The following is a 20,003-nucleotide window of genomic DNA, read 5'->3' as shown; positions in this document are numbered from 1 at the left end:
TATTTAGCAGCTTACATTTTGTTTGTCAATGCCAGAGATACAAACAAACTAAATGGTAAACTGATTTCCTTGTAATCAATGAGAATAGATGGGTGAGTTGAAACATTACCAACACATTAAACTAATGTGTTTGAAAAAAACAAACAAATATCAATTATTAATTGCCTGGACAACTTTTTGTTGAACCATATAATTTTCTTAATATTACAAAATCGCTCTTCCCATATACCATTTCAATCCAAAATGCAGAAACATAGTTAATCAAGTTAATATTTACAATCGTTACAAAATTATGAGATTTAAACTACTGTCTTAATCCACTCGGAGACCCACGAGATAGCGTAGCAGCCCTCCGATTGGCTGAGCGTGTCCCAAGCGTGTTGTGGTAAACAAAATCCGAGATGCGTGTACATGCGTAGACGTGGTAATGGAGGATAGTGATCTATTCACTGGGGGCTTAGTTAGCAAGCTCTCTTCTTTCTCGTATGCCACGAACTGCTCTATCTAGTGATTACGAGATATTTGCAACGCAAAGGAATAACGTATCAATCAACTGAGAGGTGGTAAGTTACATTACGACTGCCTCAGAATGTTAGTTTAACTCACAATGCTAATCTGATGGCTAAACTGCTCGACAGCTAATGTCGATGCTAGGGGTCGGGTGTAGACTATTTCCTGGAATTGCTATCACTGACTTGTCAACTGGTACTTTTACTTTTTGTATTGCAAGTAAAGTCAAACACTTGTTGAAATTTGTTTATATAAAGTAGATAGCTCCGTTTTATAACCTACGAGAACGTTGACGCTAGCTGTATCCAAGTTTGCTAATGGGACACTAGCTACACGAATGAGTTTGGAAGGATGTAACGCAGCTGTGGTGTGTTCTGCAATACAGGAAGTAGTCTCGCTCAATCACGGTGCTAACGTGAACTGGCTAACTAGTTGTTTTATGATTATCACTCTCCCTTTTAGACACCATGAGAGCAAGACGGCAAGTTCACTCCAAGTAGTGACGTTATACGTTCATTTTGGCTATCGTGTAATTTACGATACGTGACAAGAACCAATGTTAACTTGAATACTAGTGAAAACATTATGCTATCAGATTAGCTCATGCTAGGCTATATGCGATGCATTTTTGTTGTACGAATTAGCCCATGTTTCTTTAGCAAGTTAGCAAATAAGCTAATGTCACTGGCTGGGCTTCCACTGTGGGGCAGAATTAAAGAGACGCAGTTTTAACCAATCAGGGACTGTTTCAGTTGTTCCCGGCGCTGTGCAGCCTCCAGGCTAGGTATGCTAACACGTAACATACGACAGTGAACCATTCAAATTAAGTTATGATCTCTCTACTATTCAGAACCAGAGATAGCCTATTAACAATACAACATATTAGGAGTAATTTGCAATGTCAGTAATGTATAGCTTATATACTTGTGACAGTGGCAAGCGTGCTGAGCAGGTAGGGCCACAGTCCCCTGAGCCCCCCGGTCTCTTCATACATCCTTAGAGCAACCACGTTGTACTTGTTTCTAATTCATTTGATTTAATAATAATTTTGCTAACTTTGAAACAAAAAAGGAACATGATACAGTCTTAAAAAAGATTTACTTTTACAGTAATTTACAACAATCGGCTATAATAATGAAAAGAAAATTTAATACAAAAGTCTGAAAAAAGTTGCTTTATTTGTGTGTTTTTTTTTAACGTTTTCATGGCATCTAAACATCAGCAGACATAGTTAAGTGGATATGCCTGAATGTTAAAATATTTAATCCAACAATACAAGTCTGCAAATATCTTCGCTCTTCCTCTGCTTAGATATAGGTGTCAGTAGGTGCCACAAGTTGGTTGAGGAGTACAACAAGTTGGTTGAGCACAACAAGTTGGTTGAGGAGCACAACAAGTTGGCTGAGGAGCACAACAAGTTGGTTGAGGAGCACAACAAGTTGGCTGAGGAGCACAACAAGTTGGTTGAGGAGTACAACACGTTGGCTGAGGAGTGCCACACGTTGGCTGAGGAGTGTCACTAGCTGCCACAGAGTAATATTGTTGTAATCATTGAACTGTAGATAGCAGTTTTCAATTAAGTTATAACGTTAGAGGCTAAGGCCAAATAAGGCAGGATCCAGTTAAAGATACCTGTCTGTGGTAGAAAACGGATAATGGAATAACTGATTTAAGATATATTTAATCGTGATATCACAACATTTATTCACAATTTGCAGGAGCTGCCATTGAGTTTTGGGATGGCGTCAGAGGTGATTTCCCAAAACCATGGCTCCAAGGGGATCATGACTTTTTACCCCACTCCTGAGGAATTCAAGAACTTCAGCCGCTACATTGCATATGTGGAGTCCCAAGGAGCACACAAAGCAGGCCTGGCTAAAGTAAGTAGTGATACACTGCATGTGTTCACACAGGTGCACACATTCTAGTGTCTAACGCACTGTCCACTTTCCTCCTCCAAGATTGTCCCACCAAAGGAATGGAAACCCAGAAGCTCTTATGACGATATAGACGATTTGGTGATCCCTGCGCCCATTCAGCAGGTGGTGACGGGCCAGTCGGGCCTTTTCACACAATACAACATTCAGAAGAAGTCCATCACCGTGAGAGAGTTTCGCAAGATTGCCAACAGTGACAAGTGAGAATTAGAAAATCTGTTAAATCTGCAATTGAAATCTACCAACTACATTTTTAACCTTTTGATGGTAGAAGTTAGTTAATGGTGTTGGTATTAATTAACTATTTCCTTTTATAGGTTCTGTAGTCCACATTATGATGACTTTGAGGAGCTGGAAAGGAAGTACTGGAAGAACGTGACCTTTAACCCTCCCATATACGGGGCCGATGTTAATGGATCTCTATATGACCCTGTGAGTTGACATTTCTTGGATGTCTTTGCTCTAGAGAATATTCTTCAATGTTGATGGGTTTTCCGATTGCTGACTGTGTACTTGAAACATTACTGAACATAGTGGTGTTCATCACCACTTCAAGTCTCTTCTGCTGATTTTATATTGTCTGCTCCACTTCTGCAGGACGTCAAAGAATGGAACATTTCCCATCTTGACACTATTTTGGATACTGTGGAATGTGAAAGCGGCATCACTATTGAGGGTGTTAATACACCCTACTTGTATTTTGGCATGTGGAAGACCACCTTTGCATGGCACACTGAGGACATGGACCTTTACAGTATCAACTACTTGCACTTTGGAGAGCCCAAATCATGGTAAGGACACAAATTTCTCAGATGCAGAAATAATGGAGAAGAACCCCCCCCCCCCCCCAGGTCTGGTGCTTGGACCGAGTAGGGGGGGTAAGGAGGTTGGCGTTGGTGGATCTGAGGTTGCGGGTGGGAGTTTGTCAGTGCAGGAGGTCTGAAAGGTATGAAGGAGCTAGGTTGTGAAGGGCTTTGTATGTGATGAGAAGAATCTTGCATTGGATTCTTTGCTGTATGGGGAGCCAGTGGAGGTTTTGAAGGACTGGGGTGATCTCTGGTGCGGGAGTGGGAGAGCAGACGTGCAGCTGAGTTCTGGATGTATTGTAGTTTGTTGATGATATTAGTGGATGTGCCGTTCAAGATGCTGTTGCAGTAGTGCAGTCGAGAGGTGATGAAGGCGTTTATGAGTGTTTCTGTGGCTGGAGAGGAGAGGGGGCAATGTTTTTTAGATAAAAGAACGTGTTTTTTGTGATGTGATTGACGTGGCGTTCGCTGGAAGTGGTCAGTCGCCTGTAGATGGTCTCAATTTTTGCTTTGTAGAATGACAGGAAGTTGTTACATTTCTCTACTGTGGGAGTGTCCATAGGTTTGAGAAGTTTATTTATTGTGGAGAACAGGACCTTGGGGTTGCCGGAACCGGAGTGGATGATGCCAGAGTAGTAGGTGGAGCGAGCAGTATTGAGGGGTGCAAATCCTTGGCAATAAAAGTTGCAATCTACTTTGTGATTCACTTCGCCCTTCCAGATTTTGGTGGAAGAAGAAGCAAAATGCTTCTATACGTTAGCTTTAAAGCCAGGGGGTGCTGGTCGGATTGAATCCATATTCGGTTGCTGAAGCTCAGCCGCCCTCAGCAAAAACTCTGCTAGTATTTAGCCAAGCTTAGAATGTAAACAAGACTCGCGTGTATTACGTCTGTTGCGTTCAGGGGCAGCGGTAAGAAACGGACAGCCCGGTGTCAACGAATGGTTACAGGCGATCATAACGTTGAGAATTGAGTTTCAAATTTCCGATCATTGAGTTTTCTGCATCGAGTCATAATCTTTCACGAGAGAATCGCGATGCGTCTAAGAATCGATGGTGAGGTGGTTGATGGTGATTCCAGTGGAACAGACCAGGTCCAGGATGTGACTGTGCTTATGGGTGGGGAAGGTGATGTGTTGAGTGAGGGCCCGGGGCCTCTTGCTGTGAGGCGACAGTGCTAGCCACCACACCACCGTGCATATCCTAGAATCTGACACCACACTGTATAGTATATACATAAATCCATTATATCAGTTTACTGTGACTAAGAAGACTAATTTGAATCTGCGCAGGTACTGTGTTCCTCCAGAGCATGGGAAGAGATTGGAGCGGTTGGCTAAAGGTAAGAGACCCAACACTATTATCTGTCGATGTTTATCTTATCAGGCTGTTCACTATCATGGACTTAAACATCTGTGTGCTCTCGCTCCTTCTAGGGTTCTTTCCTGGTAGTTCCCAAAATTGTGAGGCTTTTTTAAGGCACAAGATGACTCTCATCTCTCCCTCGATACTAAAGAAGTATGGCATTCCGTTTGAAAAGGTACGAAGGAGATTATGTGTTTGTTTGAGGGCCTTTTCTTCATACCCACTGAACAAGCCAAATGTATAAACTGCAGTTACTAAAGAAATGTTTTACTTCTCCTGAAGATCACTCAGGAGGCTGGTGAGTTCATGGTAACGTTCCCCTATGCCTATCATGCTGGTTTCAACCACGGTTTCAACTGTGCAGAATCCACCAACTTCGCCACGGAGAGATGGATTGAGTACGGCAAGCAAGCTGTTTTGGTGAGGACCGCCAAGTGACTGCATAGAAAACCATAGCTAACCTAATTTGAATCAGATGTTATCTTGCTAGTAAGACTGTTAACATATACAGTATTATCAACTATACGTTTATAGATTACATGCAACATCGTCACCTGTAACACTCGCCATTTGAATCACTGTCTTTTTGCTCTTCTTCCCTTTAGTGCTCATGCCGTAGAGACATGGTGAAGATTTCTATGGATGTATTTGTGAAGAAATTCCAGCCAGATCGCTATGAACAGTGGCTGGCAGGGCGGGATGTGTTACCCATTGACCACACACGGCCCACCCCAGAGGCCAAGGAGTTCCTGGGGGAGTCCTTTAATGACATCAGTAACTGCACTGAGAGCTGTGGGGATGATGGGGAGCGAAAGAGGTGGGTCATTTACTACAGAAATGAATGCTCTTGACTATATGTATATTTGTTTAAGTGGTTGATACAGTTACATGTTTTACTACATAGGTGATTTGTTAGTCCTGGTTATTTTGTGCTCTCTGTTGGGAACACCCAGCGGCGTGTCTGCCATGGAAAGTCTTGTAAACAATCATCCCTATGACCTTGTCTGTCTGAGTTTTGTAAAGCGATGGTGAAGAAAGCTAGATATTCTATAAAAGGAGCTGTCAACCCTGTTAGACTGTACTTACTCTAGAATATACAATATATCATTTCTTTAATGCCAGTTAATCTTAGCTTAAAGACCCAGTGACAGCAGAGGAAATCAATGCTAATTAGTCTAGACAAAACAAATCACGGCTTTCATTTATTAATAATCAGCGAGAACTACTGGGACATGCTAATGCCCTCTTTCTAGGAATGCCCTGCTCCCCATCTCGCATACAGCTTTACCCTTTTCCTGCCAAAATTAGCTCGTATATCCATCCATCCATCCATTTTCCTCCGCTTATCTGGGGTCGGGTCGCGGTGGCAACAGGCCAAGCAGGCCGACCCAGACCTCCCTCTCACCGGCAACATGTTCCAGCTCATTCTGGGGGATCCCGAGGCGTTCCCAGGCCAGCTGGGAGATGTAATCCCTCCAGCGTGTTCTGGGTCTTCCCCGGGGTCTCTTCCCAGTTGGACGTGCCTGGAAAACCTCCAGTGGGAGGCGTCCAGGAGGCATCCTAATTAGATGCCCGAACCACCTCAGCTGACTCCTTTCGACGCGAAGGAGTAGCGGCTCGACTCCAAGCTCCCTCCTGATGACCGAGCTCCTTACCCTATCTCTAAGGCTGAGCCCAGCCAGCCTTAGAGATAGGGTTAGCTCGTATATTGTTTTTTCATACACAGGAAACACCTAGTAAAGATGACCGATACACTCCAGGGTGGTTTCTTTATTTGTAAAGCTGTAGTTTTTGCGTTGAATTCTAGTATTAACATTTTTGTTGTAAGAGGTATTTGACGAGGTTTAATTTCAAAGCGGCAGAAAAAACTAGTGTTTTTTTGTTCCCTGCAGTTTATAGTCCTCTGTCCCTTTTTGTTTGGTTCTCAGCGCTACACAGAGGATAGAGACCAAGAGACACAGAGTCTGTCTGGAGGTGCCTGAGGAGGTTGTTCCCAAGGATGAAGATGAGGACGATGTGGAGCAGTACGGGAAGCGCCCCAGGCTAAGCCTTATACCTCCACGTATTATGTTACAAGATGGCAAGAGAAATAAAGGTATCACTTTTTCACTACCCTCTAGTTTCCTGAAGGGCAGCTAAGCCTGAAATAGCACATTTTATATGGTGAAAGAAAATGAAGTGTAATGAAAGTGCATTTTTTTTCACCATCACTTCCTAAACGAGATATCTCTAATTCAATTTACAGGCCCACCAAAGTTGATTGTCACACCAACCAAGCTCACTTTATTGGATCCATTTCACAGGAGCCTGACCCAAAGTAACAGTGATGTAGGCCGCCCCCCACATTATACCAAGACTCGAGCACCCGCGATCTCATCTCAGTCCCAGCCCAGAAATGGATATTTGTCAGTTTCAGCAGCACCTTCGTGGACAGAAACCAGCACTCAACCTGCCCGCAAAATGGGGGTAGCCAGCCTGCTCTTCCACAGAACTCTGAGTCCAAAAGACACTCTTCAGGTGCACAGCTACGCTATAGAAAAGCAGCGGCAGACTCGCACGCAGCTGCAGGTTCACAGCTATGCTAGAGAGCATCAACCCCGTCATCTCCAGCACAAAGCCTGTACATTATCACACACGCAGGTTCAGTCCTCGCCACAGCCAGAATCCAAGATTATTCTCACCACCGCAGCACTGAATCAATCGGAAGCAGAGAGTCTTGTAGAGCCGGTCCAAAAGGAGGACAAACCTGAAATACCGATGCCTGCTGAGGCTCAAGCTGAAGTGAAGAAGCCTGAAGTTGAGCCCACCTGCAAATCTGCTGCCACTTGGACACAAATGCATCCCACAGAGATGAGCAAACCAGTGACGGAGGCCTCCAAGAACAACAAGCGAAAGGTCTGTTTGTTTTTGTTTTTGACTATTTATTTATTTTTCTAATAGAACATTCGTTGACGGAACACTTCTACCAAAGAGGCAAGAAGTGAAATGTAATTTTAAATTGTTGCCTCTCTGTGCCACATGCTTGTTTGAGCGCAGGTTATGTGCTATGAAGCATGCATTGTCTTTTCTGTCAACTTAACACCAAATCATCCCAAATAGCTTGTAGTCACTCCTGAACATATAAGATGTAAAGTTTGTATTCGGAGCTCTTAAATGCGTGTCTTTGCTTCATAATACTATTGTGCATGTAGTTACTAAAGAAAATGACTTTTAGTGGCTCTTTAATGGGGCATTTTCTTTGCCTAATTATCTCTTAGAGCACCGTTTTATTACTGATTCTACCAACACAACAGTTCTTTGTGATCTCTGTGGAGACAGAATGCACTTTATCAGTTATTATTCCTGCCTGAATGTTCAATGTCATTTATGCTGTTCAATCTACAGAGTAACCAATCCCCCCTTGTGGATAGTGGCGTTGTCATCCTGAATGACACCATTCCTGTCAATAAACCAGTCTGTGATGAGGTGAAGGTGATCCCTCAGATTCATCACGTAAGTAGTTACTAGCTGGGACCAAATTCTCAAAGGCATCTATGCATACCAGTACAGAGCCCCCTAAATGTCTAAAAATCAATCCAACTGATGTTATGTTCGTTGCTACAGGTACAGTATCATCCCTGTTTTTTAAGTTTTGTCTTGCTATACATGTCTTGCTCCAGCAGGTGTCAGAAGAGCAGTCGTACTGCAAGTCAGTTGTGAAGAAGCAACAGCAGCAGGCCCAGCTCTGCAAGCTGCCCCGCCATCACCCACTAATCAGGGAGGTGAACAGTGACAATGGTACGCAGTTGTTCATCTGCATAATGTAGAAATATGTTGTGTGGAGTCGATTTACTAAACATCATATTTACAGTAATAATATAATGTCTTGTCTTAATTATAATTTCTACCCATTTCATTCTATTTCCATTTTTTCTTCTCATGGCTTGAATTCTTATGCTTCCACCACCATCTTCCTCCTCCATTCACACTTGCGTCTCTGTTCTTCATCCCATCTGTAGAAGAGTTCGTTAACGAGGAGTTTGAGCAAGAGGAGAAGGAGGAGTGGGCAAAGCCGTTAACCCAGCTGTGGCAGTGTCGCCCGTACAACCCTGAGGCAGAGCGAGAGTACAACAAGAGCGTGGGCCAGCAGGCCCCCTACTGCTCCATCTGCCTACTCTTCTACACTTACCATCAGGTGACACTATCAGCATGGTTTTATCAAGTTAGTGTTTTTATTAATGTTTCTTTGGCCAAGGTAATATTTGAATTTTCACATAGCTGTGCGTTGATTCAACACTTGATAATAGGTTTTCAGTGAGGATGGGATCCATCGGATTATCATATAACAATCCTCTTCTTCTCCCCTCCAGTCTGAATCCAATAGTGGGAGTTCCAGCGTGACGTTGGTGAACCGTCCAGGGGGCCGCCAGTGGTCCAAGCCGCTCATCCCCGAAATGTGTTTCAACACCCAATCTGGCAAGACCAATGATAACGGGGAGGGACAGCTGTTTAACCCTCATGTAGCAGAGGACGGGACCAGCCGGCTGGTCAGCTGTGCTCAGTGCTGCGTCCGCGTACACACAAGTAAGCCCCTTCACTGCGATGAACAGGTATCCATTAAAGTGTGCATCGGTAGGAACACTTCAGGGATTGGTAAATTAAATTTATCTTGCATACTATACATTCAGATATTTTGTTATTCTTCAGCTTAAAACTACTGTTAGACACTTATTAAAAACAGCCATGACTTAAGACCATAAATGGATTATGGATAAACGCATGCGCCACACTAAATAATTCAGCCAGTAGCACCAGGAGCTTTTACACAGTGTTGACATACAGTGAGATTCCTTATTTTGCTGAATTAAATGCTATTAGTTAAGTTTAATAAAATGTTATTATCTTAGTTCATTTATGTATTCCTCAATACTATTTTACTTTGGTGCAGCCTGGCGCCTGACCACTTATTTTTTTTCACCCTCCCAATTATCTTAAATAAAAAGCCAAATATGACTACTGACCATGCTGTGGGATGAAGCTTGTGAATGTGTGACATGTTGTTGTTTTGTCCAGGTTGCTATGGTGTGTCTGGGGACGACGCAGAACTAGACGACTGGCTGTGCGCCCGTTGTGAGGCTGATGCCACCACAGAGGTCGGTTAATTTGGCTACCTTTAGTAGATAATCATTAAACTATTTATAGACAAACTTCAAAACTTCAGCCACAGAGTTGCCGTGTCCCTGCCCCAGCTTGCCTTGCATTGTACAACATTTAGTGACTGCAGGTGTTCAGGTTAGGAATACATTTAAGTGAATTACAGCTGCTGCAGCTGAATCTATGTAGCTTTTTTTTTATAGTGTAATACAATTAACAACCACAGCGGCTTCTGTGGCACTTATAAAGTTGTCTCTCTACGCTACCGCTTCCTGTGTTCTGAGACAGAGAGTGTCCCTTTGTGTCTTATTGTTTTGGGGAATTTGTTTCCCCAACTTTGTTTGTAAAATGTATCTTTAAATTTATGTTGCTTTCATCATTCCTGCCTGCTCAGAACAATGGGTTGTTGGGGAATGTGAGGAATGTGGCCCTACTGTGGCACAAACACCTTTGATCACTAGTGGGCAATGCTTCACTTTATGTTTGTTTGTGACACCTCCAATGGCCCCTGGCTTCACACTGTTCCTGTTTTTCGTAGGATCTAAGATATTCCTTGTATAGTGAGAATCAGTCATTTATTTATTTTAAATATTAAGACATCAAATGCTGTGTATTTTTACTAAAGAGTTCCTTGTGTTATTAACTTGGCTAAGAACGACCCCCGATTACCGTACTCAGCCAATTGATTTCCTTTAACGGTTTCCTGTAATATCTTTGTGTAATATCTGTAGAGAAAGGTGTGTCAGACTAGAACTGTTGTGGCAGGAAAGATTGATCAGAATTTAGATACAACAGATGGAAGTTGTCAGTTAACAGCAGCACTTTTTTACGGGCTTTAAGAAAGTACAGTGCGTTCCTGACAGCTGCCATACCAGGTGCACAGTACCTACCATGTGATCCACTAGAGCTGACTGGGCTATCGCCAGTTTAAGCTCTAAGTAATATAGAGTAGAACATCGTATATCCAGACATCAGGATTTAGCTGTGACGAAGATAAAGGAGTCAGTTAGTCAGAGTTTGTATTTTTAACAATACATTGTTTTGTGTTTGTCTTCCTCCAGGACTGCTGTCTGTGTTCCTTGAGAGGCGGCGCTCTGCAGAGAGCCAACGATGACAAGTAAGAAATACCAGCAGACCGTAGTGCTGCCACTAAAGAGCAATGTATGAATGTGTAAACCAGAAGCTATAGTACAGAAGCCACCAACCTTTGAAGTTTTATGACACATGTGTAGCAGTCCTGGTAATTGTGGCGATTGTGGCTAAGTGGATAGCAGGGCCATCTTTCAATCGGAGGGTCAGCGGTTCGAACCCCGGCTCCGGCTCTGCTAGTCGCATGTCGATGTGTCCTTGAGCAAGACACTTAACCCCAAAATTGCTCCCGTAGTTGTGCCTACGGTGTAGAAATGTGATAGACTCTGAATTGTAAGTCGCTTTGGATAAAAGCGTCTGCTAAATGACTGTAATGTAATGTAATGTAATCTGAGCTGGTCCCTAATCTAGAACCACAGATAAGAATACTTGTTTAAATGTGCAATGTCACAAATTTCCCTTTGAAATAGGATTTACTGGATTTTTTTTGTCAAACTACTATTTCCAATGCAATAAATTCTTTCATGCTCAAGTTTAAACCTTGTTTGTTCAGATAACTGTAGTTTAATGTGGGGATACTCTGTCATATTTATTAATTCTTTAACTGAACACAATCTTAATATTTAAATATAATATAACGGTTTTGACGGCTCGTTCTATTCTCTGAAGTCGTATGAATATGGACACGTGCAAGCTGGTCAGCTTGCAAGTATACAATAATTACATTAAACATAATTTGATATGCTACATATAGTGTTTTATGTTTATTGTAATGAATTTAGGCTAGTAGGAAGAGGGCACTTAGTGGACTGTGGTTGATTTAGTTAATCTAGACTCGAGAGAACCTGCAGATTATTTTCCACCATTAACCAATCGAATGGTTGAAGAGTAGGTAGAATGTCTACTACAGCAGCCTTAAGAAGTAGTTGTACAAGTTGTAGTTGTTTTCTTACATATCATATGTAGACATTAACATGTAGTTGGGACTCCAAATTGATGTCTACACATCATGTTTACTTGTTTCATTGTGTAACTACATTGTTTAATACGTGCTCTAACATTTCTAGAAACATTGCTTCGCGGACGTGGAATTGTTTGTCCTAAATCTCCCTCGTGTTTGCCTTTCACACAGGTGGGTCCATGTGCTGTGTGCCATCACTGTGCTGGAAGCTCGCTTTGTCAACATCACTGAGCGAGGCCCCATTGACCTCTCTGCAATCCCACTGCCACGGTTCAAACTGGTAAGACTCACTACAGTTAATGTGGGTTGCATCTTTTCTATCTCACTATTATCACAATGCCCGTCTACTTACAGTATTTATGGCAATACGAGTCAGGTCTAGTTTTCCACTGCCAAGTAGTTTAGACCCCTACACAGATGCACAGATTGGATTCTTGGTAAACAGAGTTGTGCTCTGGTGGCATCTGTTTGTGGTTCTCACTGAGGACATGCATTTCACAACAGTGAAACTGCTGTGGCGCCTGCTTGGCTGTTCTTACCCACTTTCACTTCTCAATCAGACCCCTGCATGTTTCCGAATAATGTATGCTGTTTCAACTGCGTAATGGAGCAGGGACAGTCTGACCACATTTGGTATATACAGTGGGTACGGAAAGTATTCAGACCCCTTTAAATTTTTCACTCTTTGTTTCATTGCAGCCATTTGCTAAAATCAAAAAGTTCATTTTATTTCTCATTAATAGCACTCAGCACCCCATCTTGACAGAAATTTTTTTTTTTGCAAATTTATTAAAAACTGAAATATCACATGGTCATAAGTATTCAGACCCTTTGCTGTGACACTCGTATTTAACTCACATGCTGTCCATTTCTTCTGATCCTCCTTGAGATGGTTCTACTCCTTCATTGGAGTCCAGCTGTGTTTAATTAAACTGATTGGACTTGATTAGGAAAGGCACACACCTGTCTATATAAGACCTTACAGCTCACAGTGCATGTCAGAGCAAATGAGAATCATGAGGTCGAAGGAACTGCCCAAGGAGCTCAGAGACAGAATTGTGGCAAGGCACAGATCTGGCCAAGGTTACAAAAGAATTTCTGCAGCACTCAAGGTTCCTAAGAGCACAGTGGCCTCCATAATCCTTAAACGGAAGAAGTTCGGGACGACCAGAACTCTTCCTAGACCTGGCCGTCCAGCCAAACTGAGCAATCGTGGAAGAAGAGCCTTGGTGAGAGAGGTAAAGAAGAACCCAAAGATCACTGTGGCTGAGCTCCAGAGATGCAGTAGGGAGATGGGAGAAAGTTCCACAAAGTCAACTATCACTGCAGCCCTCCACCAGTCGGGGCTTTATGGCAGAGTGGCCCGACGGAAGCCTCTCCTCAGTGCAAGACATATGAAAGCCCGCATAGAGTTTGCCAAAAAACACATGAAGGACTCCCAGACTATGAGAAATAAGATTCTCTGGTCTGATGAGACCAAGATTGAACTTTTTGGCGTTAATTCTAAGCGGTATGTGTGGAGAAAACCAGGCACTGCTCATCACCTGCCCAATACAATCCCAACAGTGAAACATGGTGGCAGCATCATGCTATGGGGGTGTTTTTCAGCTGCAGGGACAGGACGACTGGTTGCAATTGAAGGAAAGATGAATGCGGCCAAGTACAGAGATATCCTGGAAGAAAACCTCTTCCAGAGTGCTCTGGACCTCAGACTGGGCCGAAGGTTCACCTTCCAACAAGACAATGACCCTAAGCACACAGCTAAAATAACAAAGGAGTGGCTTCGGAACAACTCTGTGACCATTCTTGACGGGCCCAGCCAGAGCCCTGACCTAAACCCAATTGAGCATCTCTGGAGAGACCTGAAAATGGCTGTCCACCAACGTTCACCATCCAACCTGACGGAACTAGAGAGGATCTGCAAGGAAGAATGGCAGAGGATCCCCAAAATCCAGGTGTGAAAAACTTGTTGCATCATTCCCAAGAAGACTCATGGCTGTACTAGCTCAAAAGGGTGCTTCTACTCAATACTGAGCAAAGGGTCTGAATACTTATGACCATGTGATATTTCAGTTTTTCTTTTTTAATAAATTTGCAGAAATTTCTACATTTCTGTTTTTTTCTGTCAAGATGGGGTGCTGAGTGTACATTAATGAGAAATAAAATGAACTTTTTTTGATTTTAGCAAATGGCTGCAATGAAACAGAGTGAAAAATTTAAAGGGGTCTGAATACTTTCCGTACCCACTGTATATATTGTTAAAGACGTAACACGCAGACAGTGTATGCATGTGCATTAGTCACGGTCAGTCTGGAAATAACACGGGACTTTGTTTTAACAATGGTTGGCCTATGTACCTATGATGTCAGAACCCTGTTAAATTCCCAAAAGGAAGTTGTGTAATATCTCTCTTAACATGTCTGTGTTCCAGTTCATGTCAGGGTCTGCCTGCCTTGTACTTCCTTTGATAACTTAAAAAAAAATATCTTTCTTCCTGTTATCCTCCCCACTTGGCTTGTTTCCTTTCTCCTCCTTTCCTTCCCCTGTATTTCCTTTGCTTTAACCCGCCACCCGTAACTTTTCCTCTCGGCCGCTATGCCTCATCCGCGCTTGTCTTTGTCACTCTGGTAGAAGTGTTCGTACTGCAGGAAACGGATGAAGAGGGAGGTGAATGGCTGCTGTGTCCAGTGCTCCCACGGGCGCTGCTCGACGGCGTTTCACCCCACCTGCGCTCAGGCAGCTGGAATGATCATGCACCCGGATGACTGGCCGTTCATAGTGTTCATCACCTGCCACAGACACAAAGCGCTCAGCATACCAGAGGTAACCTAGTGGAACACAATCAGGCCAATAGTAATGAGTTGAATGCAAACGGTTACATAATTTATACATACTTTATCATGCGAAGCTGTGTTTCGATTCTGTTTTTTTTTTTTTTTTTGAGGAAAAGTGGGTTAGTTGATGCACACTAACCCACTTTTCTGATATTCTGATACTAACACGTTTTATTCAGCAATATAAAAACAGCACTTTTAGCTTTTTGAAGTGTGAATGCGATTGCCACAAGTAAAAAACTAACGTTGGGCTATAAAGGAACTACACCACGGTCGAAGTATACACACCGAGGATGTGAAGGCAGACTAGTCAGCGTGATGATGTTTTGTAGTCTCGTATAGCCACTTGCTAGCAGTCGCCTTTTTAAAGAAATCTATGGTGGAACAAAACGTTAAAATCTCTTTACCGTTCGTTAACCACAGACCTTATATCAGGCATTTAACCAAAAAAACAAACATTGATTGGATTGAACCGGAAGTGCAAAAATGCAAACTGATTTATGGATTATAGTTACATCAGATCGTATGTATGTGTGTATGTATATGTATATATGTTTTGATTATGCAATAACGTTTGAATATCAACAGCTACTCCCACTACTCAATTAATGTAATTTTCTACATGTTTGTGTTTACGCTCATAATTTAAGTGTTTTTACGCTGCTGTTAAGAACGTTGTTTGTTTTTTGTGCTTTCTAGAATGTGACGTATCATTTCTAGTCACATTTTAATGATTGATAAATACACCTAATTTGGCGCCAAGATCTCTCTGTTATTGTAGTTTAACTTTTCACACTCCTAAACTCTCAAACTACCGCAGGGATTCTTACTATTGTTCGTGCTGCTCTGCTTTGACTCACTAATTGGGCGGAGAGAGACGTCTTTTTGTTTCTGTCAAGAGATAAGCGGCAACAAAACCAATGAGTGAATGATAAAGAATGAATCTTTATAGACTTGCTGTTTGTTTTGCACAACTACCATTTCTCTCTCCTGTGATTCACAGCGCTGTGGAGTGATAAGCTTTCAAGATTAACGCTCTGTTTCTGTCCTTCCCCAGCGCAACAAGGCTTCCATGCGTGAGCTGGCAGTCAGGCAGAGGGTGATCTGTAAACACAAAAATGGCCGTTACTACCACAGCGAGGTGGTGGAACTGACCACAGCCACCTTCTACGAGGTGGTGTTCGACGACGGCTCCTACAGCGACAACCTCTTCCCAGAGGACATCGAGGTTAATGGAGTTGCTTCCAATCATTTACTCTGTCAAGTGCAAAGATGTTTGGGGATGACACTTAGTGAGACTTTAAACAACGTTGATCAGCTGATAACATTTAAGTTCCCTGTTTTAGAGAAGTTTTCTAAACGAATGAGTTTAGAAAACTCACCTTTCGCTCTCTTTTCAGAACCGTGACTGCGTCCGGCTCGGTCCACCCGCCGAAGGAGATGCTGTTCAAGTGCGATGGACAGATGGTTTGATATATGGAGCCAAGTTCATGGCGGCGCACTCCATCCCTATGTACCTGGTAAACCCGCCTTCATGTCCCTCTTTCTGCCTCACTGGCACCGACTTGCATAGACTGTATCCAACAGGCTTACTCGGTTTCTTCAAACCACTTCACAGTTGGGTTTCTCAACCCTGAAATGTGGGTGGTCTTGTGTGGTGAAGGGTCAAAATGACTAAATATGCTCATCATGTGATATGTTAAAGGGAAGTGCTTTTCACACAGTTTCGCCTCTTATCTCTGGTGGTCTATTTCAGAGAAATGATGAACAGCCTGCATGTTGTTGTCTTTTTGCAAACCAGTTAAACAGTTATGTAAAATGTACATTGATTGCTGCATGTGATAAAAAATGTAATAAAGAAACTATTCATAAAAATGGTGGTGAAAAGAATTTTCATCCACGTGATATGTATATTAGTGGTTTCACTTACAGTGTGTGTGTACATTCAGGTGGAGTTTGAGGATGGATCACAAACCACTGTCAAGCGAGAAGACATCTACACTCTGGATGAGAATCTTCCCAAACGAGTCAAGTCACGACTGGTAACGTACAATCCCCCATTTTATCAGAATATCTCTGAACCTTTTACGCTCAAACGAACGTGTTATGAAGTGTGCAAGGTGTGGCTTACAACACTTATTCTATGTTTGAGATCTGCAAGCACTAACTTCTATTTCTGATGCTTGCTCCTCAGTCGGTGGCGTCAGACATGCGCTTTGAGCTCTTCTCACAGAGCGACGTCAAACAGAACTCCAAAAGGCAAAGGGTCATCAACTCTCGATACAGAGAGGACTACATCGAGCCCGTCATTTACCGAGCCATCATGGAGTGACATCCATATCCGTTTCCCTCTCTCTCGCCTCCTCGGCCTTATCGACTCACCGCAGAGAGAAGCAGCTCCAGATCTTTGTTTCTTCGTCTGGCCTCTCTGTTTCTGGCTACTGCTGATAGGAATGATCCCCCTCCTCCTCCTCCTCCTCTGCTTCCACTGCCTTTCAGGCTACATATTTATAAACTACGGCTGGGACTTTAAATTACTTCTGTGTGCATTAAATAATATTCTTTCACTTGTTTCCCATCACGCTCTGTAGATTATTTTTTATTCCTCCATTTCATTTAGTTTTTTTCTTTTCTCATCTGGAAGCCATCAATTATTAAATTAGTTCAATTATTAAAAATGGAAAAGGTTGGACTATCTAATTGGGGAAAGATTTTTTTCTCGGCCACCACATTTAGCAGCGGTAAAGGAAACTTTACACGTTCTGCAATCGGCAGTTAATCTAATTTTGTGACATTTTTTTCTATAAATGACCGTTTGCTCTTGACTTACCGGCTTATGTTATTTTCATAATAATTCATCATATTTTGCAGTGATGAGAAGTTATGCTTGTGAAGGTTTTAAATGAAGCATCATTTCTGTTCATTGTTTTCACTCGTGAATTTTAACAAAGGCTAAACTATGAGCCAATCAGCTGTTGACCACAAAAACTATTTCATTCATCTAGAACTGTTAAATTGTTACCCCAAAGAAACAAAATAATATCTCACGGTCACCTTTTGACACACCTTTAGGTCGTGCTTATGAGTCATGTGATGCGTTGCATAGAGTGATGCGTATTGCTTCTCATTGGTGTGTCAACGTGCTTCTACTGTGGAGATGGAAGGAAAGTCCACATCTGTCAAAGGCCCACGCCTTACATTTCAACGGGCCAAGCATACTTATAACTATTGTAATTACTCATTATCACACTTTTATTTATGCGAGTGCATTGAGTTTAAGAACAAAGATATTTTTGTCATGTCCTTTTCACAGTCTGTAGAAAACCTATGATGTGTTTATATTTATTATATTGATAGGTTTTCAGACATCCTGTTTAAATTGTGAGACTCTTCCTGAATTGGGATTGAAGGCTGTGATTGCTAATCTGGTTCTTAAGAAAAAGCACTTATTTTCACCTCCTGCCTCAGGAGGTTAACATTTTAAGATTACATTTTTTTTGTGTTTTTGATAAAAGCTAGCTCTAGAGGCGAACATTGTAACCAGGTTCTAGTTTGATCACAAATAAATGAAAAGGCGGTAAGTGGGTCAGTATAAGAAGATTTCTGAGTCTTTTCTATCTGCCATGTGAGGTTGCAGCGTTCTCAGGAAGACGTTATGTTCAGACACATTTTATCTACACTTCAAACTGCCTTATTGGTTTCCTCACGGGCCCATGTGCAAGGCCGCATTAAATCTGTACACTCTTTGTCATCAACTGTTTTGAGTAAAGTTTGGATTAAGAAAAAAAAAACTGCAATTTACTTTCTACATGTACCACAGAAATGAGCAGATCTGAGTGCTGAGATCCAGGCAGTGTTTCTATTAGAACTCGTACACAGTTTTTCATTAGGCTGTCGTCTGCCTTTCTTTCCCTGCTCGTGTTTTTGAACTAGTGTTGGATGTCTCAGCCAGAGGGCTTGCAGCTGTGCCAAAGCAGCATGAGTCTTGTGAGCTGGAGACCACAGCTGGAATTTGACTAGATGGATGGCTCCTGGCTCTCTGTATCACTGCTCCCTTTAAACCTCTATGAACGTCAGGTTATTAGACGTCTCAGATTTATTAGGGCTCTATTGGAGTCCGACAAAAATATGTAAACGTATTTAAGACGGGAACCTGGTAGTTATCCGGCATTTAACCTTCAACTTTTGTGCACACTAATGCTTGGGTGGTTGCTCATAATAGTATTTTACAGTTAAGCATGTTGAGTGACTACTTTCCACTAAAGCCAGACCAAATGTTCACGTGCGGCGGACGAGTCATCGCAAGAAAAAAAGTCTCAGAGCAGGTGTGCACTACCATCGCCATCATTTCAGTTCCTCAGAGATCTGATCTCTTATCACGTGTACTTGTTCCATTCTTCTTATCATGGTTTAAAACGTCTTGATCAGAAAGGGTTAGATACGTGCAGCTGAAGTGCTTTCGTATAGTTTAACAATGCAAATGTTCAGATTTTCAGATAAGGCCTTTGATTACATTTTTGAATAGTCACCTGTCTACATTTCCACTTTTCCAACGGTCACTTGGACAATCTATTTATTTTTCCTCTAAATCTCTACTTCAGCCTCTATTTAGAGTCAGCCCAGAGAAGTAAGTCGGTTCCTTACACCCTCTTATGTTATGCTTGTACGACATTGATTATCTGTTACAGATGCTTCAGTTATAGGTTGTTGACAAATGCATGAATGATGATAATTACAACTACATCATAAATAAGGGGGTAACTTTAAAAAATATATATATTTTGTGTATATATAGACATATACACACATATGTTGTTCAAAATTGGACAGGAGGTTAGCTAAATTCAAAATTGAACATTTGAGATGTACTGTAATCCCCTCCCTCTCCTGCTCTTCAAAGTAAAAGAGGAATCGTCTTCTCTCCTTACAGTCACAGGAGCTGGTGACAAAGGGGGGACGTTACCCCTGGGCACAGGGTTGTCAGCTGAGTTCTTTAGTAATGTGTGTGCCCTGAGGAAGTAAATAGTTCTTTAAAAATCTATTGAGGGATTCAGGTTGCTGTCCTGAACTTTCTGACATTTCAATTAAATGCCTCCGGGGAATTTTTGTACCAACCGAGATTCAATTTAAGGAAGTGCCCCGAGAGTGCCATTTCAGTTTCCTATGACGTAAACTTCATTAGTGTAACCTCAAAATTCTGCTTAAGGTTTGATGTCATTCACTTGTGGGCTGGTATAGTGAGAAATGAGAACTAACATCCTGCCATCTTCACTTTCATGCAGTGCTTTTGCCCTCACTGTTAGTTCCTCCGAATCACTTGTGACGGGAAAGAAACGCCTCTGTAGAGCAGTGAATCCCCTGCTTTGGTTTC

At 42.2% G+C, this 20,003-nt stretch overlaps 1 protein-coding gene across 5 annotated transcripts; it reads left to right on the top strand.

The window, feature by feature from the left end:
* Positions 1–404: 404 nt before the first annotated feature.
* Positions 405–18,230, top strand: LOC142956910 (lysine-specific demethylase 4A-like). 5 transcript variants are annotated; one of them, XM_076098692.1, is made up of 24 exons: positions 409–563; positions 1,822–2,043; positions 2,229–2,390; positions 2,472–2,647; positions 2,765–2,879; positions 3,045–3,238; positions 4,543–4,592; positions 4,687–4,790; positions 4,898–5,035; positions 5,221–5,432; positions 6,544–6,710; positions 6,861–7,510; positions 8,000–8,107; positions 8,275–8,392; positions 8,614–8,789; positions 8,965–9,178; positions 9,668–9,747; positions 10,810–10,865; positions 11,970–12,078; positions 14,430–14,621; positions 15,690–15,860; positions 16,033–16,152; positions 16,582–16,674; positions 16,827–18,230. In XM_076098692.1, the coding sequence occupies exons 3-24, from the start codon at positions 2,250–2,252 to the stop codon at positions 16,962–16,964; spliced, it is 3,522 nt and encodes a 1,173-aa protein (XP_075954807.1). In that variant the 5' UTR covers positions 409–563; positions 1,822–2,043; positions 2,229–2,249; the 3' UTR covers positions 16,965–18,230. The 5 variants fall into 5 exon arrangements, 4 of the variants coding, with proteins under 4 accessions (XP_075954808.1, XP_075954806.1, XP_075954807.1 ...); XM_076098691.1 differs by lacking the exon at positions 1,822–2,043 and having other exon boundaries at positions 406–563; XM_076098690.1 differs by lacking the exons at positions 409–563; positions 1,822–2,043 and having other exon boundaries at positions 8,278–8,392.
* The last annotated feature ends 1,773 nt before the right edge of the window (positions 18,231–20,003 follow it).

Source organism: Anarhichas minor, unplaced genomic scaffold (assembly GCF_050575085.1).
Source record: "Anarhichas minor isolate MPS153535 unplaced genomic scaffold, ASM5057508v1 ptg000024l, whole genome shotgun sequence".
Taxonomy (NCBI): Eukaryota; Metazoa; Chordata; class Actinopteri; order Perciformes; family Anarhichadidae; genus Anarhichas; species Anarhichas minor.
The sequence above is the reverse complement of the archived record's forward strand: the minus strand, read 5'-3'. Positions and strand labels throughout refer to the sequence as shown.